Consider the following 27303-nt stretch of genomic DNA (forward strand, 5'->3'; position numbering starts at 1 on the left):
GATCAACTTAGAGAAAAAAATAACTAACAAAGAACCACCATAATGGAAACTCCAGAATTACAACTTCAGGAAATGTAAGTATTGACAGGCTGCAAAAGTTTTTTATTGAATGTGATTTTTGATTTTTTTTCCTGCAATTTTTCTGCCATATTTGTGCATTTTTCAGAAGACAACCGCTCAGTTTTTTATTTGACGTCAAATACTTTAATGATTTTAAGGTTGTTCGATTTGATGCCATGGCATTGTCTCAGAAATGGGTGAATAAAAACAGAACTCAGTGGCTTTAGGTGGCTTAACTAATAAAATATTGAACAGTGTATATTAAATAAACAATCAAAAATCAAACAATCTTTGAGTGAGTTAAACCCACCCACACCCACAGTGTTCCTTTTCCCCTTGAAATAATCAAATCTTAATTGGTTAAAAGATACATCACATGACTTTCTGTGTTTTTTGAAAGCGAGTAGAAAAGAGTTTGGTTGAATATGGATTACATGTAACGCTGTTTAACTTTCTTTTTAGTGAGTGTGCTGGAAATGATGAGAATACTTCACATCAAATTCACTCAAAGCATGTCAGAATAAAGCCGAGCATTTCAAATTCTTTTCAAGCTAATACAGCAAGCAATAAGGTACTTTGTTTGTCTCACATTGATTTTACTCCATAATGATACCCTGGCTGGCAGTTTTAGCATAAATGTTTATAAAAATGGGCTTTTGCCCAGCTACATGACATGCTTCTGTGACTGTCTTTCTAGCTGTCCAAGGATTATACAGTGTTCAAAATGATTATTGTCTGTTGGGAATTAATTATGTGTTGAATACAAAGTCATTCACACTGTTTTACAATAAAAACGCTTTTTTATTTCTTTTAATTATTCTTTTTTACACAGGTCAAAGTCAGCCAAATCTCAAAATTGGGATGGAAGGAAAAATTTTACCTTGGAAATCTTGTTTCTTGCAATGAGACATTTTTTGCTTATATCATTCAAGGTAGGACGCGACCTGATTTTTTCTAAAAAGAGTTGTTGTAATGTTTTTTGTCTATTTCAAAACAAAGAAATATACAATTTATAAGTCCAGGCCCAGCATTTTGTCAGATATTAATTGTTTTTGAAGAGAAATTCACATAAAGATAACAGTGTTCTTCATTTTAAAAGAACCATTTGTTTTCTTCACTAGCAATGAAAATGATAATTTTTAGGAAAATAAATTTTGAAAGTCAAATCGAAAATAAATCCTTGTTTATAATGACTGTACATCAAAAGTTACCTTTTGCCTTCAGGTATCAGGTATATTGATTTAGATATTTGGTGTGGGACAACTAAAAAACCAGTGTAGATAGCCAAATTTTCTCCTGTGGCGCCATGTTGAACTCTTTTTTCACATACAAATTTCAATGTTTTTGGTTTTGAATGACTAGTGGACTGCTGCTGTAAATAGCGTTGGTTCGAAATTTTTCTAAAATAGGGGGATATACAATATAAGGGGAATGAAATAAAAATGAAGGGGGGGGGTTCAGACCCCTCTGCACACTATGGATGATCTTAGTCAAACGAAAGTATTTTTTTCCAGCAAGAACTAAGGAAGAGGCTGATTCAGTTCGTGTGATGAACCAGCACACATCAAGTAGAACATTGATCAAAGGATTCAACAAAAGGGTTGTGGACATTTCATTTGAAAGTTTCAGATCTAACAGGCTGGCCTGTGTCGATTCAACAGGGACGCTTCATGTGTATGAAATTTCAGACGGCGGTGCAAGTAGTGTCGAGTATCCTTTTCAGTATCCTCCATTTGATAATTGGATGGTTTTCTTTTACAGCTCTCCTCCATATGGACTCTTTTTTCTATTGTTCTATTGTTATTTTATAACTGAGCTGAAAATAACCAGAAAAGTAACAATTTTAAACCAAAATGAGAAGATTTAGCTTGGGGTAATTTTTTTTTTTGACAAAAATTGATAGAATTTAGGTTTATTTCCAAAATTAAGGAATAAGCGTTCATTTTTCTTTTAATTTTATAACTGCTTTGTTATAGGGAATTGGCATAAATAAATTTGTAAAGGGATTCAATCCTGTAGATCAGACTAATTAAAGAAGCTTCTAAACCAAGATTATAGCCAATAAAACAGTTCGAGACTTCATTTTGTTTTTGGGGCAAAAGTGAATCATAGTTATGTGGCTGTGGCGTAAGAATCTATACATTCTAATTTAGTATAGTTATAGAAAATAATACACTATAATTTCTTAACTCGCATAAATTATATTCAGATTTAAAAGTATCATTAAGATATCACGTAAAGAAGAATTATCAGATGTTAGCAGCCGTGTAGTATGGGCACCAAATCTGTTATTACCAGTGGAAGCTGGTCAAGACACAATGTTAGCCCTTTCAACTGGGAAAGGGGCAGTCATATTTAATTTGGAAATCATTTTGAAAAATCATGGGGAAGATGTCTACTTAGAGGATATTAAAGATGGGGTCATTATTCTAAAGGGTTGTCATAAAGAGGTATGCTTTACGTTGGTTTATGATGATATCGTTTGGTTACATCTAACTTTTGGTTTGCCCCTTGATTTGACAAACTAACTTTAATTACACTGCTAATTGTCACCAGACACCATGCAACCTTGAAACCTTTTAATGTCTCTGAAATGTCTGTCTACCGAGTGCTCCAAAAAAAAGTATACAGATTTGTCAAGATATTGTGAGTTTATTGATTAGTTTTTTCTGTTGATTCGTTTTTTATTATACAACAGAAAGACTACTTTAAATATTGGTGTGTAAAAGTTTAAAGTCGGCCTTTATCCTGGGCATTCTTCTATACAATAAAAAAGAATCAACAAAAGATTGTTATTTGTAAGAGCAAACTATCTTGACAAACCTGTATACTTATCTTTGGTGCACCCTGTATTGTTTTTGGAACCCCAGTCTTGGATATTGTGATTTCAGTCACCAGTCTCTTTTACAACCTTGTTCTTTGATATATTTTATATTTTTCCAGTTATGAAGTAGTAGAAAAGAGAAAATTGTAAGGAAGTGAAAATTTGACTAGGCTACTCTAATACGCATAAGCATGTATTAACTAATCATCTCATACGTCAATTTTTTTTCAGACTATCACATGTTTGGCACTTTCACCAGACAAGAGAGTCTTGGCAACAAGCAGTGTTGATGGTGAAGTCAAGTTCTGGGGATTCAGCTTTGAAGAACCAAATTCTGAAGACGAAGAACCAAAGTATGACTTGTTATGATATTTTTGAAAGTAGTTTGTAGTAGAAATATCATGAAGAGAGATTGTCGTTCTGATGAAAAAAACCCTGACCTCCTGTACTGAAGTCAAGACTAATAGCCACTACTGCACCTATATTTCTTTTTGGACCTACCCCGGTGGAGGTCCTATAAATTAACCTGTGTTTGTTCGTTCGTCCGTTCATCTGTTACCAACTTTTCTCAGGATTGAATCATAGGAATCTTTTGATTTTTGGTACAAAGGTGCAAAATGGTGGTGGGCAAAATGTGACGGAGTCCGATTTTCAAATAAAAATGTTTTTGGGCAAATTTGGGCCAAAAAAACGGCTAAAAAACGGGTTTTTTGGACTTTGTGAAAAATTGAATAATTAATTTTTTCTGTTTTTTTGCATGAAAGTAGGGAACCATCATAGGTAAAAGATGGCTTAAGCAGACTTTTGCAAAAAAATTTTGTTGGCTCAAAAAACGCATGTTTATCTATAAGAATTACTATTAATAAGCATACATCTATGTTCTTAGTCAAATTACTCAATTTTTTTATGAGATAGATGTTTTTTTTGCTCATGAGGGCTTACTTTTGAAGAATATGTGTGTTTAGACAGGAAATTTTTGTTGCTTGGCGTGTTTTTATAAAAAAACTGGCAAAATTCGATATTTTTTATAAGCACATTATCAATTACTTAGGTATTAGCTTTTCTCGAGATTGGCTCTTTCATTCTTTATGATTCTTTGCACAAAGATGCACAACTATAAACCCTCGAATGTAACGGAGCCCGATTTTCGAAAAAAAATTTTTTTGGGCCAAATTTGGGCCAAAAAACGGCTAAAAAAAGGGTTTTTGGACTTTTTGAAAAATTGGATCATTAATTTTTTCCAATTTTTTGCATGAAAGTAGGGTATCATCATAGGTAAAAGATGGCTGAAGCAGATTTTTGCAAAAAAGATTTGTCGACTCAAAAAACGCATGTTTATCTTTAAGAATCACTATTAATAAGCATACACCAATGTTCTTAGTCAAATTACTCAAATTTTTTATGAGATATATGTTTTTTTTGCTCATGAGGGCTTACTTTTGAAGAATATGTGTGTTTAGACATGAAATTTTGGTTGCTTGGCGTGTTTTCATAAAAAAACTGGCCAAATTCGATATTCTTTTATAAGCACATTATCAATTACTTAGGTATTAGCTTTTCTCGAGATTGGCTCTTTCATTCTTTATGATTTTTTTCACAAAGATGCATAACTATAAACCCTCGAATGTGACGGAGCTCGACTTTTGGAAAAAGAATTTTGGGGTAAATTTCAGCTAAAAAAACAGCAAAAAAAAGGGTTTTTTGGACTTTGTGAAATATTGGATCATTGTTTTTTTCTGATTTTTTGCATGAAAGTAGGTTTACAAAAGATGGCTCAAGCAGATTTTTGTAAAAAAATAATTTTTCAGCTCAAAAAACGCATCTTTATCTATAAGAATCACTACTAATAAGCATACATCAATGTTCTTGGTCAAATTACTCAATTTTTTTATGAGATAAATGTTTTTTTTTGCTCACGAAGTCTTGAATATGAAAGAATATTTTAAGAGCATGAAATTTTGGTTTCTAAACGTTTTTTTATAAGAAACAAACGACTAATTTTAATAGATCGTCACTATTTGTGTTCTGAATGATTGTTTAATGGTCACGATTATGTAGATATCAATTATATATGTGTTAAATGCATAAACAGGTAGGTCCATAAAAGTATCACTTGTTTATTTTGATATTGTTTGCATTGTTTAAGTCCTCAACTTTCATTAAACAGATGATCTCTCGTATTGGCCCTTTTGTATGAAAACTTCAATCAATTTGCAAGTCGTCGTTCACATGACTAAAGGTTAAATCTCAAAATTAGTACCTTAAAAAACTCAAAGTTTTACTGTGGTGGTCATCTTTGAGATTGAGATTGCTCTTTTTTCATGTAGAGAAATAGTCAATGTTTTCATATGACAAAAAGGCCAATCTCAAAGGCAGAACAGAATTGCAAGATTTTCAATTTTCCAAGACACTGATTTTGAGATTGAACCTTTAGTCACGTGGACGACGAAGTACAGTTTTGATAGTTTTTTTTCAGTATTGGACCTACCTTACCTGGAGGCCCTACAAATTAACCCCTGTTTATTGGTTAGTTTGTTAGTTGCCAGCTTTCATTGTGATTTGTTCATAGAATGCTTTTGATTATTTTCACAAAGATGTGAAACCCATAAGCCCTTGTATGTGACTTTCAGGGTTATGGTAAAAATGGGTTATTTTGTTCTTAAATAATGAACCATTTTGGTTAAATGATCGGATAACAGAAGCAAACTCTGCAAAAGAACTTTATTAGTGACCCCATCATATCTGAATTGTGAACAGTATTACCATAGAAATGAAATGAAAAATATTTTAATGTTGACCGTAGTGCAGTGGTAGAGCATCCTGCTACGGTGCACAAGGTCATTATTTCAATCCCCAGCCGCGTTATAACAAAGAGTTCCTACTTAGTACAAAAATCGTAATTGATGTCTCTCAGCTTGATGCTCAGCAATTAAGAGAAGGATCAAGGGTAAGTGGAGAAAGAGTCTGCTAGATAGCTATCGAAAGAGGAGTCTTCGAACTCTGACTGCGTTCGCAGACTTACTTAATGTTGATGATAACAATTTTATTTTTCAGTTGTTTACATGAATGGGAACCTCACGATGGGAAGCCAGTCACGTCACTGTTTTTTTGTGATGATCTGTTGATTGCTGATGATTCATCACCTTTTTGGAGATACCTCATCACTGGCACAGATTATAATACAACATTGAAAGTGTGGTGTGCTGTTAAATGGGAATGTCTACAAACCATAGAGTAGGTTTTCACTAATTGAACTGTCAAGTTGTACTTTATGAGAAAATATATCAACCAAGACAGACCTGTAGCAAAACGAAGTTTGATATAGCCGATTTTCTAACAATCTAGACTTTTTATTAAGCTATCTACAAAATTTTTCATCTTTGGTCAAGCCTCATCGTATTTATCCCCTCAATTTTAAAATGTAGGCCTGAAGGTTAGTACTAAAACTATTAAGGGAAGAGATTTGTTTTAATTGAAACCCAGATTTAGCTCCACTTTTCACAGCGATCAAAATGTCTTTGGCGCCTGAGAATGCCAGGACTTTGGGTTTTTTTTCTCCCTTTTTTCCTAGTTGAGTGTCCTGTGTTGTGCCTCGGGACAGAACACTGTCCCTTCATGTTAGCTTTATCACTTATATTTTTTCATCATTTTTATATTTCAGGTTTTCACAAGCTTCAGCAGAAGTTGAAAAGTAAGAATTTGTTATCGTTTTAATCTTTTTAAACATCTAGCACTGAAGATGGTTTTACCGAAAAGCTTTTGCTGAAAATAAAAATAAAGCTTGTTGTTTTTCTTTATTACTTTATGGAATGGCTGACTTAAACCTAAGAATTTGAATTTTTAATGCGGTCTTGAAAGTGCTCATCTCCTAAGTGGTGGGGACTTCGTTGGGGATATTTTGATTTTGTGGAGGGTGTTGCGGTGTTGCCAGGACTGAATCCTTTCTAGAAACCATACTTTTTGTATTTATTTGTAATTTGGAAATACCGAGAGTTTTTATGAGTTTTTCAGGACTGTGAATTCCAACTCGTATCATTATTTCCCCGTCTTAACTTTTTAAGATTTCAAGGAGAACTATTCACATGAGGGGTAATAACTGAATTATTAATTGATTGTTTGGTTTGATTTTCTTTTCAGACCCTCGAAATTCAAAGTAGCATTGGACATAACTGCCAAATATTTGTTATTGGCTGATATTTATAATCCAGTAAGTAAGCTTCTCTTCTCCAACCTACACTTTAATATTGAATATGTCCGGGTTGCGGTGGTGGATCTCCAGAATTTCTGTAAAAGCTTGAAGGGCTAGATGGAGTATTTTGGCTGAAAAGTGGTGCCATAGTTAGATATGAAATCCTATCTAGGCCGCGTGACATTATAGAATAATTTCAGCGCTTGAGCAATCAAAAGCTTCGGAGATTTTCAAAAACAATAGCGACAATATATTTTTGCTATATTCACTTTTTTTGCTTGGGAAAGCTTAAAGCACTCCATCTAGCCTTTCGGGCTTAACAGAAATCTGTAGGTGAACCGCCAGAATTTTGGTCAAAATTATTGCTACACTTGTTTTTTTTATGTTCTGCAAATAATTTCAAAGTCCTTCCACTGATTTCACTGTTAAAGATTCCTTGATATTTTTTCTCAAGATATCACTTTTCTAAAAAACTTTATTTTGCCGATTGAAATGATGCCACACAAAAACTTGAAAGTCTTCCAAAACTTTCTTGTGACCCGTAATCATCGATTTACATCAGAACTGCACTCCTCTATGAGAAACATTTTTTTTGAATCAATCTTTTTTTTTATATCTCAACTATGATCAGTATCCACAGCGGTGCTCTATAATATAGGAAGCGTAATTTAACCTACAACCAAAATTGTGGAAATGCCTATGCTCCTTTATCCATGACGAGTAATAGGCCTTTAGGATGTCACTTGTGTCTTGCATTTGGAGCTCAGAGTCCCTAAGCTCTGGTTTAGATGGCCTACTCTTCGCCCGCCCTCTTTTAATTGTTTATTAAAATGGGCAAAAAGGTGGTTGTCTAAAGTAAAGCTAATATGGACTAAAACTGAGTTATAGTACATGGTGATTCAGAAAAAACTGCACCCCTAGAATTTTTTTTTACGTATCTTCTTTTCTGTTTATTGTATCACCATGAAATCTTCAACATTCAGACCCTAGTAGATTCCAAGCCTACGTGTAAAATTTGAGGTTTATAGCTTACACTGAGTTTTATTATATTTTGCATCATTTTTTTTTTCACAGGTTGTCTACGTTTGTCAACTGCATAAAGACGACGAACCATCTAGTTCATTCATATTTTATGTGTCAGAGTTCTTACTGAAAGAACCACTGTTAAGTTTCTCTATACACGTTGCAAAAGAGCGGAAAGAAAAATCAAGATCAGTAACCAGTGAAGAGAATGGGGACCAGGGGAATGGGGAGAATGATGAAGATGGAGATCAGAATGAGAGTTTGGAACAGAACGAGTTTAGTTCAGACCACGAGGACAATGATGATGCCAAAGAGAGGCTGTCCATCGTGACGCTGTTCTCTACCAATAGAGCGTATGTTAGATTTTATCGTTTTCTACTTAATTTTTTTCATTAGAATCTCGACAAAATGTTCTTTTTATTTCCAAAATAAATAACTTTTTTTTCCATAAGGAACAACGTTTATAAGCATACATACAACAATGGCGTCTATTGTTTAAACACAATAGAATGCTAAGGATAACACGAGCCAGATATAGGGGTATACTTGCTTAATAAAGAAAAATATGTACACAGGAAATTGATGGAGTGTGCAATGGGCTGTTCCATTAAAAAACTATACAAGGGGGTAGACGAACCTTTTCAAGTGAAAAAAAATCATTGAAAATGTCTGGATACCCCCTGGAAAATGGTTTCTTTTCATACCTGAAATAAGGGTGGACGAACTAAAATCAGTCTTTCTCGGATAACCCTCTGGAAATGTTCGTCCACCCCTCTGTATAGATATAAAATGGAATGGCCCAATAACTTTGACGTTCTATATACTAGAGGCTTGTGATTACGCATCAGCGCTGTGGGAAGTGTCTTAAGCTACATGAGCTTTAAAATTATTAACTTTCGATTTTATTTTTGCGTGCCAGCTCATTTGTCTGAAAGTATTATAATTTTCTCTTTTAGATCGTTGCAAAAGTTATCGATCAAATTTAAGTGTGCACCTTTCCCTGGCGTGACAGCTCCAACTAATACGACATCACAAGATGACTTACTATGTAAGAACTCAACAATCCTACTCCTTTAGAATAGTATGAACCCGTAGTATTAAAGTAAATTTTAAGCATTCTGTAATTCATGTTATGCACCATCGTAATGTCTTCCACGGACCCAACAGCTGATTGGCTATAAGTGACGTAAAATAAATCAATACGTCATTTACAACCAACCAGCTTTTGGGTCTGTGGAAGACATTGCAATGGTGCATAATCATGTATTGCGTAAAATTCAACATGCAAGCCTTTATAAATTAACGTGTAAATATTTTCATTGTTGATAAAGTGTTAAATAAAAGCTTTGGCCACCTGACTTCTTCTAGACCACCAGAAGTTACTTAATGAAACACAACTCCTTCATTATTCAGCTCTTGAAGATAGACTATCAGATCTGGACGTTTCGGAATCAATCAACACCGACATTTCAGATGTAACAGATGCTGGGCGTCACCAGAGAGAACAGCCCGCCCCAGCGCCACGACCACCAATACTGACAGCATCGGTCGTTGAGAAAGCTATTCAAGATTCAACAGTACCTGATATCTTACCAAGGGGATCACTAGAGACTGAACATTTTAAGACACCAGCGTTTCGTGAATCGCCACAGCTGTTGGACTTCCAGCAGGACTCAAGAGCTCAAGAATCAGTAGAGTCTGTTCGAAGCAGTAATACCGATTTGGCAACTGCATTATCCTTGATTCCTGATTCACCAACAAATTCACTTTCAACGAATAGCGATGGCGTCACCGGTGGTGCTGCTTTAACCAATAGCGCCGCTCTATTGGAACCAATACTTGATGTAGTCAGGTATTTACTTATAATTACAGATTTCCCGGTGAAAAGCTACAGCTCTTTGAAGTAGAATAAAATGCAAAAGTTGGACCTACTTCATAATGCTGTGTCACTTTTTATGCAAGAAAGATCCGAACACGATTTGGAATCAGCGAGGTTTGAAAATGCTACATGTCGTGGTAAATGGACTAAAGTAAAGTTTTCGAGTAGTTTTTATTCTTGAAAATATCGTTTTGCTCTTAGATTATGTTTTTTAGGGCTGGTTTTGCCTTCTCATAATGGATTTCATAATGTTTTTTTTTTCAGTAAATCGAAACAAGAACAAACACCTGAAGAGAAAGTTCAAGAATTGGTATGGACATTAAAAGGCTATAATTTTTTAGTATTATTCCCCTTCGGAGACTTGATAATGCCATGAGAAACCAATAAAGGAAGTTTTTTTTTGCCTTACGTTATGAAGTATTAATTGAAGCTGGCACAAATGATTTAATTTTGACATTTTTTTTTCAGACGACACCAAGGTCTGAAGAGCTATTCGAAAGTCTCTCCGAAACTGTAAATGCCGGTTTGATACTTTCACCTCCAAACACCACCCCTACCACCGCCATCAATCACAATAAAACGCCACTTGGCTACTCGCCTTCACAAGCCACCGCCCAACCACCGCCTACCACCCACATTCAAGAGATTTTACAACAACAACAAAACCTGATACAAGCTCAACAAACGGAGCTGGCGGAAATTAAAGAAATGCTGAAAGTTGTGCTGAGTCAGCAGCAACAACAGTTGCTAAGGCAACCAATACAACAGGTTAGCATTTAAAGATTTTCAATTTCAAGTTATCCTTGAATTAACAAAAGAGCAACAAACTATTATCTTTTAATTTTTGGTCTAAACGGCGGTCTAAATATAGGATTGTATCGAAACCTGCAAAAATGAAGCAGGAAACAAAAGTGATTTTTTTCAAAATCCGAAAGCCTGATACACTGCCGATAAAAACTAAAAAATTCTACTGTAACTTATGAAAAAAAATGACACACTTTTTGAGGGTCAGCATAATTCTTAAAATTTTCGAGCTGTGTGATTCTCATATAAAGATTTTATGTACCTTTTAATCGGTCGATAAAATTCGGCAAAAAGTTGATTTTTTACAAACACCGAAATGTTGATGTCATTCTTTTTTCATTAACTCTAGCCCAGTCTTTTTCACGCTTTAGGGTTTATCGGTTAATTATTATCCTACGTTTTTTTGCAGACCACAGATTCTTTTCCAGCACCGCCGACCATCCCGACCACCCCGACCTCATCTTCGACACACGATAGTGATTCTGTAGAAGACATTAAGGTCCACATGCAGCTCCTTCAAAAGAGTGCTGCCTCACAGTTCAGTAAAGCCAACAAGGAGTTTAGTAAACAATGCAGTATCCTTTTCCATGCTTTCCATGTTTGGAATCGTCTCTATAATTAATTCATGATATTCACTAGTAATTATTTCTACGGTAACACCCCGGTTTTTGCCAGTACAGTAGTGGCAAATTTCAAAAAAAAACTTTTGACTTAAATTTGTCACTACTGGCAAAAACTGGGGTGTAACCACGTAGAAAACTTACCTTTTATCCTCAGATCGCTCCGTTTTCGCACTAAATCCTCATATTGCAGCAAGAGAACTCCTATGATTGGTTTTATTCCCCTCGATTAAATACTGGGACATAATGATATGATATAGTGTTCGTTTAGTGGATTTGTGAGAATGGTCAATTTAGACTTAGTAGATTCGCTGATGGATGGTTGGGTGGACGTTTTCTGACATAATTTGAGTTTAAGTGCGTCATCAAAGCTAGAAAAATGTTTCGAGTTTAGAGATGAGCTGGAGGATGATTGAGAATATTGGAAAATGCAGTTTCCAGAGTTTTCCGCGGTTTGTTAAAGGAGAAATTTGAATTTAAAACATAATTCCTTAACCCTAAACTCCTATGAACAACAGCCAACAAACTGGATCAGTTCGTTAAAGATGTCGGCTCAGTGGCTAACGAGAAAGAGGAGAGAACAACACAAATCCTCTCTAACATAGTCAACAACACCATCGCCATGAAACTTGAGAAAACGATACGAACTGAAATGAAACAAACCGTCTTGGCTGGCATGGAGAAGATGACTGCCAAATATTTCGAGAGCTTGAATAACCAAGTGGCTCAGGTATAATAACTAAACATACCCGTCATTAACATTGAAAATTTATAACATTTTTCAGATGACGTTTGCATAGCGGTGTGCTATTGGGAATCCACCTCTGATTCTGACGACTACATTATATTAAAGTAAAAAAAGTAGGCATGTTAAGAACATGTTAAGAACATTTAAGCGTAAAAGTCTCGGAAAGTTAAAAACAGCCGAGAGGCTCAGTCAAAATTATAGAAAGAACTTGAGTTGTCAAAAATTCTTGCCTTAATTATAAAGAACTTTTAATTTTTTTATTTCAGAAAATTTCACTTTGGGAAAGAACGTTGCGCGAAGAATGTGCTGAGCTGGTCAAAAGCAAGGTAAGCTGGTATTTCACTCCAAAAATATCGTTTTAAATAGCTATGTGTTTTTTTATTTTATAAGCATAACGTTTATAAGCATATACAGGCTCCATTTTTGGTACCTAAACAATGGCTCTATTGTTTGAGAACAATAGAATGCTAAGCATAATGAGCCTGATATAAGGACAGACACTTGCTTATAAGAAACATGTAAGTTTAATTAAAAACTGTGCTTTTCTTCAAGGTATATTATTAACAAAAATCATTATCCCATAACTTTTTTATAACAAAAAATATTTCAACTGTGGTCAAGTGACTTTACTTTGCTGAGAAGCTGTCCGTGGTGAAGTACTTGGCTTGCGTGAACATGTAAATAATGCTTTAATCGAATGTCTAAAATTCTTCATTTTTACGATGCAAATTGTCGGATTGAAAATAACGTTAAGTGCGTACATGAAAAACCGTACGGTGCCCATCGCTTGTTTAGTCTCATAAGACAGTTTGTTACCTCTTGACGCGACGTACGTCTCAGTAAACGCCATGATGAGGAAAGTTACGAGCTCCATAACTAAGATTAACGTGAGCAGCTGTATCACGTTTTTACGGCGTGTTAAACGTGTGGAGATTACGCTACGACTGCTATCGTGCGACGCGAGTAGGTCCTCATGTTGCCTATTGTTTTCTTGTGATCTCATAGTCATTCGAACACGAATGTAAACAGTCATTAGAATTATAATTAAGATTATCGAAACACCGAACACTTTTACCGCATTCAAATTTGACGTCGTCGAGTACATGACCAAATCGGCGGAAAATACCAAAGATGAAACCCAGATAATAGCGCTGTATACCATGTAGCGTTTAACATCCATTTTTTGTCGATGTTGAATGGGATTCATGATGGCTTCATACCGGTCTATCGATAAACAAACGGCCGTGAAAAAATCGCCGTATAGAAAGACACTGTTAACGGCAGACAGCTTGCGATAGTTCGGCGCGTTTACATCACCGAAATGTACGAATACGAAATATGTACGGTACGTAAGGAATAACAAACCGACCATTAAATCGCACGCAAATAGATGTACCAGCAGAAAGTTCGAGATTTTCTGTAGCTTTTTGAGTGGGTCTCGGATAACGGCGATTAGGAGTAAAGAATTTAACAGGATACATGAGAAAGCTCCTAAACCCATGATTGCACCTCCGATGAGTCTGAACAAGTGAAGTTCCATGACTTTTTCTCCAGTCACTCAAACTCGTCTTCTCGTTTTTTTTCTTTATACAATTGGTAAAAATATCGAGACTTAAAAAACTATTCCAACTGATTTATGTTCACTGCTACAACTATACCACAAGCTTTTCTCGACTGTGCAAAGTTTTTTGTCTGGTGTGTTGTGTTTCTCTCCGTTTCTCTCCGTTTTTAATCCCATCCACGGTAAAGTATTGATTAATAATAGGTATAATTCACCAAACTGTATACAGAACAAATTAGTTTAAATCTCCTTTCTGTGAAACTTCCTTTTTTTCCGATCAAAACATTTTTTCTCCTTATATAAATGTTTTGGAAGGAAAAATCCCCTTAATAGTTTTATGCATGTGATTTATAAAATTCCTTGAAAGTGCTTGTCATAAGACCCATAACGTATTACACGTTTTTTTATAAGAACATCCAAAATTTATGAAACCTTGGCTTAACTTTTTCGGTTTCATGCCTAAAAATGTTCTTAAAATGTTCTTATTTTCACCATTTTGTGACTATTTTTACCAATTTTAACAAGAAAACGGGTGTTTTTGAGTCCACAAAGCCTTAAGATGTTCTTAACTTATATGTAAAAAATACTTGTAAAATACGTGTATGTTTGCAACTGAAAATCTCGCATTACATAATGTTTATCATGTGTCAACCAAGCTAAAACTTTCTTTTAAAGAGGATTAACAAGAAGGTAAACAAAACTTTGTCTTTTGTATAACCAAGTATAATTATTGGCCTATCAAAACAAAACTGGTTTGTCTTTAAAGAGTACTTATTTGGTTAAACAATTTTGATTGACTTTTCTATAAGAAACATTTTTGTCATAATTTTTCATCACTTATCATAAGAGTTTGTTCTTAACAAGTTTTAATTATGTGCTTGCTTAGCTATTTTGAATTGAAAGACACAAAAGACAAAAAAGACAATAGGATTTATAGGCATTACGTATACATGTCTTGTATAAAACATGAATATAAAAAGTTCATCCAGATTTTTGGATGAATATCAAATAAGCTTATGAGCGTAGTTCTCAAGCATAATCATTAGAACCCAGTCGCTTTTGCTTTAGTTTTCAAGCAAAAAACAACTCGGTTTTGAATGTTTTGACTGAACAACCATATTATATTCTAAGAACTGTCTATTGATCGATACTTTTTACCCTGTTTTAGCCTGTCGCGGAATCTATTGGTTATGCTGCAGCCAGCATTTTGGAGGGTACCATACCGAACGCGTATCGGGAATCTTTCCAAAGCATTTTGTTACCAGGTTTCGAGAAAGCTTCAATGAATATGTTTATGCAGATTAACAGGACTTTCCAACAAGGGACAAAACAGTGTAAGTATTTTGCGAGTTGGTACATTGAAGTGTCTTTAACACGAACCTTCATTACTCGAATGTCTCCTTAACTTGAACAAGTTTTATGTTCCCTTTCCGTTCCCTTCAGTTAGTAATGTCTTATAAACCTTACTCCATACTCAAAATTTCCTTAACTCGAACAAATTAGCGTTCCCCGTACGTTTTCGAGTTATGTAGACTCCACTCTCTAACCAATTAAGTAAAGTAAACGTCTTAAGTTAATTTCATACACAAAGTTTCATTAGTAAAACCAGGTGTAGTGTAACAGTCATTTTTAGACGCTAGGTCTTCGTCTGTTTAGTTTCTATGTTCATACTAAATTTTGATGCGCAAATTAGTTCATCGCTTCTTGGTTGATAACGATCCAAGCTTTTTCCAGATTGGTACTTTATACACTGGAGTCTCCATAACTCGACCACGCACGTGAAACACAAATTTGTTCGAGTGAATTAAAATTGATGAGTAAGCAAACGATATCACTTTTATTTAAAAACAAAACCTTTAAGGAGACTCATCTGTAAAAGTTTCAGTCTTCTCAAACTATGATTTCTAGGAAATACAGTTGACTCTCGCTTTTTAGAACTCGAACGGTAATCTTATTTTGTTCCAATTACAGAGGGATTTGAATTATGATAAGTATTTCAAGAGGCTTTCTTCTTGACGGGGGACTGGAAATAAGTTCGAATTATAGAAGCATTCAAATATTAGAAGCTCGATTAAGCGAGAGTCAACAGTACTCTATATATGCTAATTTATTTAGACCTTGAACGCCTTGATAAACATATGGAATCGAAGAATTCAAACCAAGAGGACACGCAAGAGAATATTTTGACCAACCTTCACGATTTGGTGCAATCGTTCCAAGGGACGGCCGATCGGTTGACCACTGGCGTTGAAACGAACCTCGAAGCGTTGATGCAGAAACAACTTCGTGATGCTACTGATAGGTAATTGTTCTTTGTTACATTTTTGTCAACTCTCTCTAATTCGAACCTCTATTATTCGAATCTTTCTGTACTCATTGCCCTCCTCTTCAGCTGGAAAGTTGTTTAAAATGTCCTCTATGAATTTAATTTTACTCTAGTTCGAAGACAATTTCAACGTTCCTTGAAGATCGAATTAGAAATTAGATTCCAAATAAGGTCTCTGTTTTGATACTGTGTAACGTGCACCCGAAATATCGAGTAAACGAACCCTGATTGGCTAGTTTGTCAATGTGAGCAATTCTTTTAGCTATTCAGAGTTTGTTTATAGTTGATTATTTGGTGCAGATTACATGGAATCAAGCCAGAGAGCAACATTGAAATCTCCGTGCGTTTTAACCCCTTCTTAACGAAAAGCTGCCGCAGTTGGACACTTTAAACTGTACGGATTTTCGGAGTTTCCCGGAAATATTTTTGGATCCTGGAGACGAATGTTCAATTTCAATGTGTGAAAATACTGGGTTTTTAATCTTTGCTAAAAGTTTTTTTTGCTCTCTTGGAATTAGCCAAATTCTGGAGCCGCTCGCTGCGCTGCAGTTGATGTGCGTTTGTTTACATTTTTGGCTGGGGAAGCACTGCAAAACAGTGCTTTTTGAGTAGATTTGGTGATTCTTGGGAAGAAAAAAGAAGAATACTGCTTGGAACCAGCATCAAATGTATTGGAGTAGACTTCTATCATACATTGGAATAACAGACAATACTTTTTGAACATTAATGAATTTGTGAAACTTGCTTTTTTGTTTACAAACTTCACTCAAGTATTTTTGTCGATTTTGCTGCTTTCGAAAGATGTTGATGGAGACTACTAACTTGCAGAAGTAACTTTATATTGGTGCAAACAATGACTTTAATAGCTACACAAACATTATCATGGAATTCAGCTGGGAAAGATTTTTTACGATCGCATTGAACAGTTTTGATATGAGAGACATATCCAAAAGATATAGGCTCATAGTTCAAACATGGTTTTATGCATCCCTTTATTTATTTATTATTTATTATTTATTAAAGGATTTACAGTCCAGGCACACTAGGGCCTCTAAACCGGTCTATCTACATAATGATTACAAAAGTGATCTTGAATCGTAACGTAACGGGTGCTTTATCCATGCCTGAGTCAGTTCTTCTTTAAATGCTTTGATTGACTTAGCATTAACAACATTTTCTGGGAGCTGGTTCCACGCCGATATGCATCTATAATAAAATGATTTTGTTTGCACACCCCTTAATCCATCATCTGAGAAATTAGGGATCAATTCGTAAATCATGTTTACGATGGGGACGAGTTCGGCGAGAAAACTTTTTTGACGATGGTATTTTTGTCATAGAAGTGAAGGTGTTTGTATATTTGAACCATGTCGCCAAATTGTCTCCTAAATTCAAGAGATGGTAAGTCCAGTTTTCGCAGGCGCTGCTCGTATGTTAAATTTCGTAGACGACGTACCATTCTTGTTGCACGCCTTTGAACCCCTTCAAGTAGGTTGACGTGCTTACGCAATCTAGGTGACCATACAGATTGAGCATATTCCAAATGAGGTCGAACAAAGGTGGTATACAGTGTGTAAAGTGTCCTGGGACATAATTCCTCGAAGCCTCTTCTGATCACACCGAGAATTGAGTTTGCTTTCTTGACCTGTTTCGATATGTGCTCTTCAAAGGTAATATCGGAGTCGATCAGCACACCTAGATCCTTTTCAAGGGAAACGTGTTCAAGTTGGTTTCCATCTAACGAGTATGGGTGTGCGTGGATGATGTTCTCGAATTTCCCGAGAGTTAGTACATGGCATTTATCTGGATGGAATTTTAAAAGCCATTTTCTCGACCAATTTTCCAGTTCATTGATGTCCTGTTGGATTGTCAAAGAATCCTCGATTGAGTTGATCTCTTTGACTATCTTCGTATCATCGGCAAATAGGAAAATAGATGAGATGACGTTGTCCGGGAGGTCATTGATATAGATAACAAAGAGAAGTGGTCCAAGGACACTTCCTTGAGGAATACCACTTACAACGGAGTTTGTACTTGATCGAGCTTGATCGACCTTTACGAGTTGCTTTCTGTCTGTCAAGAAAGACTCTATCCATCGTAGACAGTTACTTGATATTCCATATCCTTCAAGTTTCTTCAGCAAGCGACGGTAGGGACAGTATCGAAGGCTTTAGCAAAATCGAAATATATCGTATCAACTACTTTACCATTAGCAATGCTTTCACAGCACTTATCCAAGTAGTTCAGGAGTTGAGTAACTGTTGATCGGTGACTGATGAAGCCGTATTGTTTATTTGACAATAGTTTTTGATCTTGTAGATGATTCATGATATGCCTCCTTAGAAATGATTCCATCAATTTACAAACAACTGATGTCAGGCTGACTGGTCTATAGTTTATTGCTAGATTTTGAGCACCCTTGTTCTTGTAAATTGGCGAAACGTAAGCCATCTTCCATTCTTTCGGTATGATTCCACACGACAAGGTTTTATTTTTTTATTCATTATGATCGCCAAAGGCTCGGCTACGTGGTCGACCAATTCTACCAACATTTTGGGATGAATTTCATCTGGACCAAGGATTTGTTGGTGTCAATCAGTTTATCTGTTCTTCATCATCTCCTCGGTGACGAATAGATCACTAATCTTCTTATCTGTTCGTGCAGGGAAGTCTGGTAATTCACCCTCTGGCTCATCAGTAAAGACACTACAAAACTGCTTTTGCAAGATGTTTGCCTTCTCGTGGTCGTCATGTTAAGAGACGATTTATCGTCAGGGTCCTTGAAGAAGTGGCGAAACTCCACTTGTTGATTTGAGTTTACTTCTTAGTGAGACCAAAAGATCTTGGGTTTCTCTTTGGATTTGTCACAGACACTCTTCTCATATGCCCGATGTGCCTTCACCAGCATTCGATTTACTCTATTCCTTGCGAGTACATAGTTGGCGCGGTGAGTGATGATCTCGGTAGAGAGGTGAAGATCTTAACCACCTTCTATTCAGCAATTTCTTTCTCTTGATTTCATCTCGCAGGTCCTTTTTTATAGGGATTTTGCCTTTATTCTTCCAAAAGCTGTTACCTACTTCTTTCAGTGGTACAAACCTATTTCTGAGGTCGAGTATAGCTTCTTTGAAAGTTTTCCAAAGATCATCCACTGATGTTTCCACAGATGCTTTCTTGAAACTTTGTTTCCAGTCTCTTAAGCTAAGATCGTTATTCATCGATTGGAAATTGGCCGACGCAAAGATATATCTTGTCTGTACACTTTTGGGGTAAGCGTAACAAGCAAATTTGAACGCTAACGAGCTATGATCACTTTTACCAAGTGGACTTAAGTAATCTAGATTCACTATTTGATTTTCTTCCCCTGTCAATATCAGGTCGATTAGAGATGGTCATCTGTTCCACGACATCGAGTTGGCTCGTCAACGTGTTGATGAAGATATGCATCTCTCAAAGCATCTAGAAACTTTTTCTTTACTATCTTCTATGTGTGGGGTTGTCCAATTTTCCCAATTTATCGTTGGGAAGTTGAAGTCTCCTAGCAAACATTTGTGGGAATACTTGTTGTTCAGTGCAATAGATTTGATCAGACAATTCAGGTTGCTGTTATTTTCGTTTGATGATGTAGAACTGCTTGGACTTCGGTAGATGCACGCGACAACAAGCAAGTCTTTTCCAGATAATTGTACTTCAATCATGCATACTTCGTTGAAAGTGATTGTAGGTTTGACATCGGCTACTAAATGTTTTATCGAGGTGTGAACAAGTATGACAACGCCACGCCCTTGATCTGTGTCTAAGTTAACTTGACTAGCAATTTTATAATCATCGAATTCGTATTCATGTAATTCCCTCAACGTACCTACTTTTGTTTTCGCTTCGCAGATAGCGACGATGTGAGGCTTTTCCTCATGGGCCATGGACTGTAATTCCTTAATTTTAAATGAAGTCAACTGATCGGGATTTGTATACAGAACTTTCATATCTTTGATTAATTTTTCTTTTTGAGCAAAGTTGGCTCCTGTTGGTCGATGATATTTGTCTCCGTTAGGTTGTTCGAGAAGGAGACATTCTTCATTGTTGGTGACTGGTTGGGGGTTGACGGTTTTCTGAGTGGTATCTTCTTGACATTGAAGCCGTTTTTTGAATCACCCGGACGCGCGCGATATATTTCTGTTGCTGGTTTTTCGGTTTCATTAAGTTCTTTAGCTTCAATAGACAGTAGGCGTAATTTCTTACGCATTTCAGGTGTAAGATCTTCAGTAACGCTCACTCCAGAAAACTTTTCAATTCCCTTTCAGAGCTGGTAAATTTCCAAGCAGATTGAATTTCTCGTCTTCGTTCAGAGGCAGATCAGAAATGGGACGTTTCTTATCGTTCGAGGTCTTACCCAAACGGGCAATACGCTTAATGGTAACGTTTGAATGGGTTGTTTTAATGAGATCCTCAACCCAGCTCCTGTCCGTGTTGGCATCTTGTTTGGGTACTCCATGAACAATAATGTTTGAAGCACACGCTTCTGTTTGTTTCGTTTTCCTCGGCTTCTTTCTTCCCGCAGAGCTTCTTTAATCACCCTCTTTGATCGAAGTATTGGGCTCATCCTGTGAAGGGTCTTTCACCACATCAGCATACGACTGCTTTACCTCAGCCATCTGGTTTTCAACACTCAAGAGTGTCGCTTTGATTTCATCAATAATTGACGCCTTCATGGTTGCACCAAGTCGGTGATTTTCTCATGGATTTTATCGTTCATTTCTTCGACAGTACATAATCTCTCGATTGACTTGTCTTTGAGTTTTGCATTACGGGACTTTAGTGTCTGGACTGACTTGATTAACTTCCTCTCGTTATCGTCATATACTTCGATAGCACGATCACGCTCTGAGATATCATTTTTTAGTTTGGTAAAGTCGTCGTCCTCAACTGTACCACAAAGAGCAGGGAGATCTTTCGGTACTTCAACACAGTTGTTGCAGCAGAAGGTCCATCGTCCATTTCTTTTCGCTTTTGCGTTCAAAAAAGCCTGAATTTGGTATGGTGGGAGTCTGGAGCATTTATAATGTACAAAACGTTCACATGCCATACATACTAAGATGTTTTCTTCGAAACCGTAACATTTCGCTTCGGAGCATCAGAGATCGTCGAAATTTTGACTGGGATGGTCTTCTATGGAAGTGTCAGCTGATGCGTCCTCATCCATCAGGAATCGATGTTGAAGTGTGGAAAAAAGCTCTAGTTTAGGTGGAAAAAATACAGATTTTTTGATTTTCTTTAGATAATAAAAATTTCATGATTCATTTTATTCATCTCAAAAATGACTGAAGAGACACCATCAGTCAGATCGGATTCATCACTGACTGCGCTGAAGGAAAAACTTTACTCTAACTCTCAAAATTTTGTTTTTGAATCTTCCCAGTCGTCAAAGACCGAGTTATAAAAGTGACTGATTTTGGGGTACGTTTTACGTGCAGGTTTTGATTGGAACCAGGACAAGAAAAGGATAAGCGAATCCGAAGAAAGTGCCCAAAAATTCTGAAATTTTGGAAGTACCACAAAAAATTGAAAGTACGTTACGACATTGACATGACTGTGTATATCATTTAATGGATTGTTGTTTTATTGTTTTGGATATCTGGCATACCGTCAACGGCTCTAACTTGGGACGAGTGGTCATATCATGGGATGGTTGACTTTCTGGACTGTATTTTCACTGTTAAATCTCTGTTGACAACAGGTTTGTTTTCTATGATTTGCGACTATGTTAATTAAATGACTTTGGAGGTTCGGTAAAATGATTGCCAAATTGCTGTCCCATGTTTTGTCAGAATGTCCCAAGTTAGAGCCCTTGACGGTACAAATCCACTTTGTCATTGAATTTTCAGGCAAAGTTATGATGCCTAAAAGCACTGTCTGAAATTATTCTTTTATTTGGATTATTAGTTATCAGTGCTCAATTCTATTCGGTGGAAAAGCTTCCAACTTCCCAACAGAAAAAGTACTGTCAAGACTGTCACAAAGGATTATATAAAAAAATTTTGAGATGTTTTTACTTTATCATTAAATATATAAAATTTGTACAAAATTTGCTTCAGCCAAACATTTTTATGCTTGAAAATAGTTTATAAATTCTATTCTGTCGGATAATTTTGTGGTGGTAAAGATAAGAAAAACAACATGAAGTCAAACACTCAAACATGTTTATGTATTTGATTTTACTTTTTACCTATTTCCCAATCCAAAATCTACCTATCATACTCAACTGAGACCCAAAGTGAGCAGAAAAAGTTTTTCTACGAAAAGTAATAGCCCAAATAAAGCATATACAGTACAAAAAGTTCATAGGCTATAGGCCAAAGACTGAAGCCGGGATAATTGAAAATTCCCCAAACTATGAGTGATTATAAACGTTTCATATTTGGAAGAGGCTTTTTTTTGAAATCCAATAAAAGTTCCAACATAAATCCAATCTCTTTTTCCTATTCTTTGCTGGGAAAAAGAAGGGGGAGTCTCACTGTTTTCTTACCAAATATCTGCGAATGCCGCCTAAAAACGAAAGCGAAAGTAGTTTTTGTCCCTACAAGCTGCGCACGGCAGCGCAGCGAGCGGCTCCAGAATTTGGCTAATACAACGGCTGCGTGCTGCAAGGCACTATTGTTGTTCCCAATAGGCCAGTATCCAAATATTAATGCCCTGTATTTGCCTTATCTAGAATGCAAACGACGTTTGGCAAGACCATCGAATCTAAAATTATACCAAGCCTGTCTAGAACCATCTCACAATCAGCACAAGATTCATTCAAAGAGTTTAAGCAGACCATTGATAGCTCTATCAATTCCATGTTGTCTTCGGCGGCCGTAGCGGCTGCGAACTCGTCTAACGAAACTTTCAATGTCCATAAGACAATCGAAGAGAAAAAGGTAACGATTCTTGTGGTGAAGTTCTTTGCACTAGTGGCTTATTCCAGAAATAATCGGTACCCCCCTGTTGAGGAGATGTGACGTCCAAGGTGGTCTGGAAGATGAATACAGCGGGGTCTGGTTTTTCGAGTGTAAAAATCCATGACCATGGTGGTCAGTAAAATGAGGTGGAAAATCCAGGGTGGTCAGTAAAATGAGGTCGAAAATCCAGAATGGTCAGTAAAACGAGGTCGAAAATCCAATGTGGTACAAAAAATGAGAAAAATCCAGAGGGAGAGGGCTCACCTTTCCCAAAAAAGACCTCCCCAACATAGGGGGTACAAATTTTTTCTGGAATAGCCCAATGTTTTAAGACCATGCTCAGCAGACGTTACAATTTCCAGTCGTTCTGGTTTCGGTTTTCGTAACGTGGTAGGAAGTATTCAAATTAGTTCTCCCTTTAGGGCCAGCGTCTCTTATCCCTACAGAAGCTTGGCCTACTGGATACTAGATCCCATCTTATCTTAGATCCTTTTCAGTTTCATTACCGTAACTTCGTGTAATGCCGACATACCTTGTCATAGCAACTATCTGCACAGTAGTTACAGTAATATTTTAAACATATTAATCATAAGGTTTTATTTATAGATTGATCATTCAAGTCAGTAAAGAATTTGACACGAAAATTTTTTATTTAAAAATTAAGCATAAGCTTTTCGACACAGTCATCTTCAGTGCAAATGATTTAAATAAAACGTTAAAAATGCTGTACAGTTTATACAAGAAATGTTTTTGAGAAATCACTGCTAATTCCCATGGGCTATAGTAGATATTATAGAGTTTTATTTATAAACATTTAAAAGACCGGATAGTTGCTGTGATTGAATTAGACAAGGCATGTTGGCATTACACCAAACTACGGTATATGATATTAGAGTGACTAAAAACAATGTCATCAATCAAACTTATTCTTTCCGTTTGCTTGTAGACTTACATCGACCGTTTATTCGAGGAAGGAGACTACAATACGGCGTTTGAAACAGCTCTCTCCGCATCTGACCTTCAAATCGTTTTGTTTGCATGCGGTAAAATCGACCCGTACGATCTTTTCAATCCGTCAAGCGGTGGTAATACAAGTCTCACGCAACCCATTATACTATCACTCATTCAACAATTATCGCAGAATCTAACCGAAGATACAGACATCAAAACAAAGTACGTTTCCCTTTTCGTTTTCTAATACAGTTGAGTCTCTTTGATTGGAACCTCTATAACTCTCGTCCCTTCAGTTAACGTAGCCATGTATGTCTCCATATATCTCTATATCTCGAAATTTCCTTAACTCAAATCGAACAAATTTGATTTCCCTGTGCGAGTTATTGAGTCTCCGCTGTAATTACAAAGGGCTCTATAAGCTTTTATAAGCAAATTTAGGCTCGACCTTTACCAAAGTATGAAAACTATGGAGTAATTTTAGATAAAAAATCACAAAAAAATTCAAGTCTTCTAAAAAAATCTGCCAATTTTGCTTTCTAATAAGTCACAAGTTGACAAGCTATTGTTATTAAATTTGCCAATGCTGTTAATTTATTCCTCTTTTCACCTTTCTCCATAGATATCTGGAAGAATCTCTCATTTGTATTGATTGCAACGAGGAAGTAACTCGAACACATCTCCCATCAATCCTGCAAACCCTTAACGAACAACTCGCCAAAACCATTGACGCCCTCTCTAAAGAGAGTCCGCCCAATAAGAAACAAATTCGCTCCTTGAAGAAAGTTCAAATGGCTTCAAACGGTCTCTTCATGTCTTGAGATTCCTCAAAACATCGACGCCACGAATCGATAGGAATCTATTATCCATTCATCACGATTTTCATTGAATCAGCATAAATGAGATCTCAATCGATCTCTTACACCAAATCGCATACATTGGATAACTATTGGATAACATTAGCTCGCTTTAACTGAACAAGATGAAAAAGTTTCTATGTGATTATGGGCTATTTTCAAGGGAAACCCAATCTTTATCATTTATTTTGAAAACTATTAAAAACGCTTTGCAAAAAATACAACTAGAAGGGTGTTGCCTGACCTTAACAGAATCAAATTCGTTTCTTGGATCCCGTTGGAGTGTTCGTATATAGATTACTCATAAAATTCAATGGAACACTTTTAAACTGACCCGGTATATGTTGCCATGGCAAATAAATACCGCCCAGATGGTTGTTTTTGACTAAGATGCTGGAAAAGATACACCGCAGCTTACTTTAAAGATTGTTTCCATTTTTTGTTTCACATTTTTTGTTGCGTTTTACATTTACTTTCTTTCCTTTTGTTTATGTGATTGTTTGGACTGGCCACCTAGTTGTTACTTTTTATTGCCTGTAATTTTTTCTGGTCCAGTGGGAATGAATTATGCAAAATCTTTCTCAAAATAATTCGAACACAAATAAAGGCTGTACATGTTCTTTTATAAGCATAACGTTTATAGACTCAGTTTTTGGTACCCAAACAATAGCTCTATTGTTTGAGACTATTGTTTGAGAACAATAGAATGCTAAGAATAGTGCAAGCCTGATATAGGGACAGCCACTTGTATATTAAAAAAAAAACATGTAACTTTTGTTAGAATTCTAATCAGATAGTGGTTTTGTGCTCGTTGAAAAGATATTCAAAAGTAAGGACTTTAATTGGTCTGATTGGTTTTTATATCTATTGGTTAATATTCCTCTCCTTAATACCCTTTCAACGAACACGAAACCGCTAAATCCGAATTCTATAAAAAGTTAAAGCCTTTTTTTGCTATTCCGTTGCGTATTATTTTGAGACAGATTATGACTTATCCAAGATTCTGCAAGACTATTTGACAACATTCTAAAAACTAATTTTTCAGCATTCGGTGCTTTGGAAATTCATCGAGGCTTGCCAATAATGTATGATTCTGACCTTTAAATAGAAAAACTTTTGAACCCTCTGTCATGTCATATCATGAAATTATTATAGACATATCATTAGCAATTAACCAAGTGAGTTTGACCGACGAAGGAATACTTAAAGTCTCATTTGGGAATTGGATAAGTGCGTTTTGATAAGAAAAATATACTCCCACCATACTCTTGTCAACAGTATAAAAGTTTCTTGATAGCATAACACTATTACATTTTGATTCATTTTTGAACTAAAGCTACTGAATAGTTTTTTCGACTTGTTTATATACTTAGTAAAAAGATAACTTGTTTTTAAAAATGTTTTGAAATATGTGGAACTGCTTTTTTTAAAGTGAAAAGTGAAAATACATTTGCATTTTGTTTTTAAAAAACAATTGTCTTATATCTTTTGTATTCCATGTTGATACTAAGAAGTAAGCCTGTTGCCGCAGCTCCTTTTTTGTCTTCCTGGAGGTAAGGGGAGGGTGTCATCCTCGTTTCCTGCGTATTATCAGTTTTTTTATATTTACTGATATGATAGCGCTATAGATAATACGCATTCTCTTGCGTCCATAAGTAACGTAGATAAAGCCTGGAATACACGGAGACGAGGATGGGAGGGTGTACACCTTCATACCTTCATGTTACGAGCTTATGCTCGTGCGATAAACTTAAACTAGGTCCCTTCTTAGTTCGCTTTTTTATAATTGTGCTTAGGTAAGTGATTGCGATGAGTTTCACTTAAGGTGAAGGTCGGTGACCTGAACCTGCTTTCAATGCCAAGACAATACAATTTTTTTTCATAAATTTTTTTGACACCGTTTACGGCATACAATTACCTTAAGGGAAGAAATTTTCGCGAGAAGAAATTTTCGCGGAATTTAATTTCGCGAATCAGAGTTTCAAAATGGCAAATTTCGCGGAATTTAATTTCGCGAATGAGCCGATTTCAAAAGTTTCACAGAATTTAATTTCGCGATTGAGAAGAAGTTAACAACTTAGATTAACTTTTAAGCATCACGGAGTTGTTTATATTTGTTTATATTTGATAAAAAATACACGTTATAATGCTTAAAAATCAATTGTGTCCATCTTTTTTGGTAACACCTGGTCAAAAACAAGAAAATAAAAGAAGAAGAAAAAAAATCGAATTTCGCGGAATTTAATTTCGCGATTTAACAATTTTGGTGTGTTTCGCGGAATTTAATTTCGCGAATTACGCCCCAATTCGCGAAATTAAATTCCGCGAAAATTTCTTCCGCGAAAATTTCTTCTCGCGAAAATTTCTTCCCTTAAGGTATCAAAGATAGAGAAAGTCTAAATATGATGCTTGTTGGGGTGCTTTTGATTTTTTCCCGCTTAAAAGATGTGACTACCGGACCTGTTTGGGTGTTTCCGCTGGAATATATCCGCCGAACTTTCTCTTTCGAAGTTCTATATGCAT

At 36.0% G+C, this 27303-nt stretch overlaps 2 protein-coding genes across 3 annotated transcripts; one reads left to right on the forward strand and one right to left on the reverse strand.

The window, feature by feature from the left end:
- Positions 1 to 25425, forward strand: LOC136823924 (enhancer of mRNA-decapping protein 4-like). Of its 2 annotated transcripts, none has more exons than XM_067080081.1 (22): positions 1 to 74; positions 523 to 631; positions 893 to 992; positions 1575 to 1782; positions 2270 to 2510; positions 3116 to 3237; positions 5939 to 6118; positions 6546 to 6575; positions 7022 to 7091; positions 8148 to 8449; positions 9053 to 9144; positions 9510 to 9948; positions 10240 to 10285; positions 10444 to 10743; positions 11189 to 11354; positions 11918 to 12129; positions 12414 to 12473; positions 14877 to 15042; positions 15824 to 16010; positions 22744 to 22951; positions 23919 to 24145; positions 24546 to 25425. In XM_067080081.1, the coding sequence occupies exons 1-22, from the start codon at positions 43 to 45 to the stop codon at positions 24742 to 24744; spliced, it is 3696 nt and encodes a 1231-aa protein (XP_066936182.1). In that variant the 5' UTR covers positions 1 to 42; the 3' UTR covers positions 24745 to 25425. The 2 variants fall into 2 exon arrangements, with proteins under 2 accessions (XP_066936182.1, XP_066936183.1); XM_067080082.1 differs by having other exon boundaries at positions 1575 to 1770.
- LOC136823823 (trace amine-associated receptor 9-like) lies at positions 12762 to 14007 on the reverse strand. Its single transcript, XM_067079993.1, has one exon. The coding sequence runs from the start codon at positions 13685 to 13687 to the stop codon at positions 12764 to 12766; it is 924 nt and encodes a 307-aa protein (XP_066936094.1). The 5' UTR covers positions 13688 to 14007; the 3' UTR covers positions 12762 to 12763.
- Positions 25426 to 27303: the final 1878 nt, after the last annotated feature.

The sequence above is a fragment of the Clytia hemisphaerica genome, unplaced genomic scaffold (assembly GCF_902728285.1).
Source record: "Clytia hemisphaerica strain Z4C2 unplaced genomic scaffold, Clytia hemisphaerica genome assembly, whole genome shotgun sequence".
Taxonomy (NCBI): Eukaryota; Metazoa; Cnidaria; class Hydrozoa; order Leptothecata; family Clytiidae; genus Clytia; species Clytia hemisphaerica.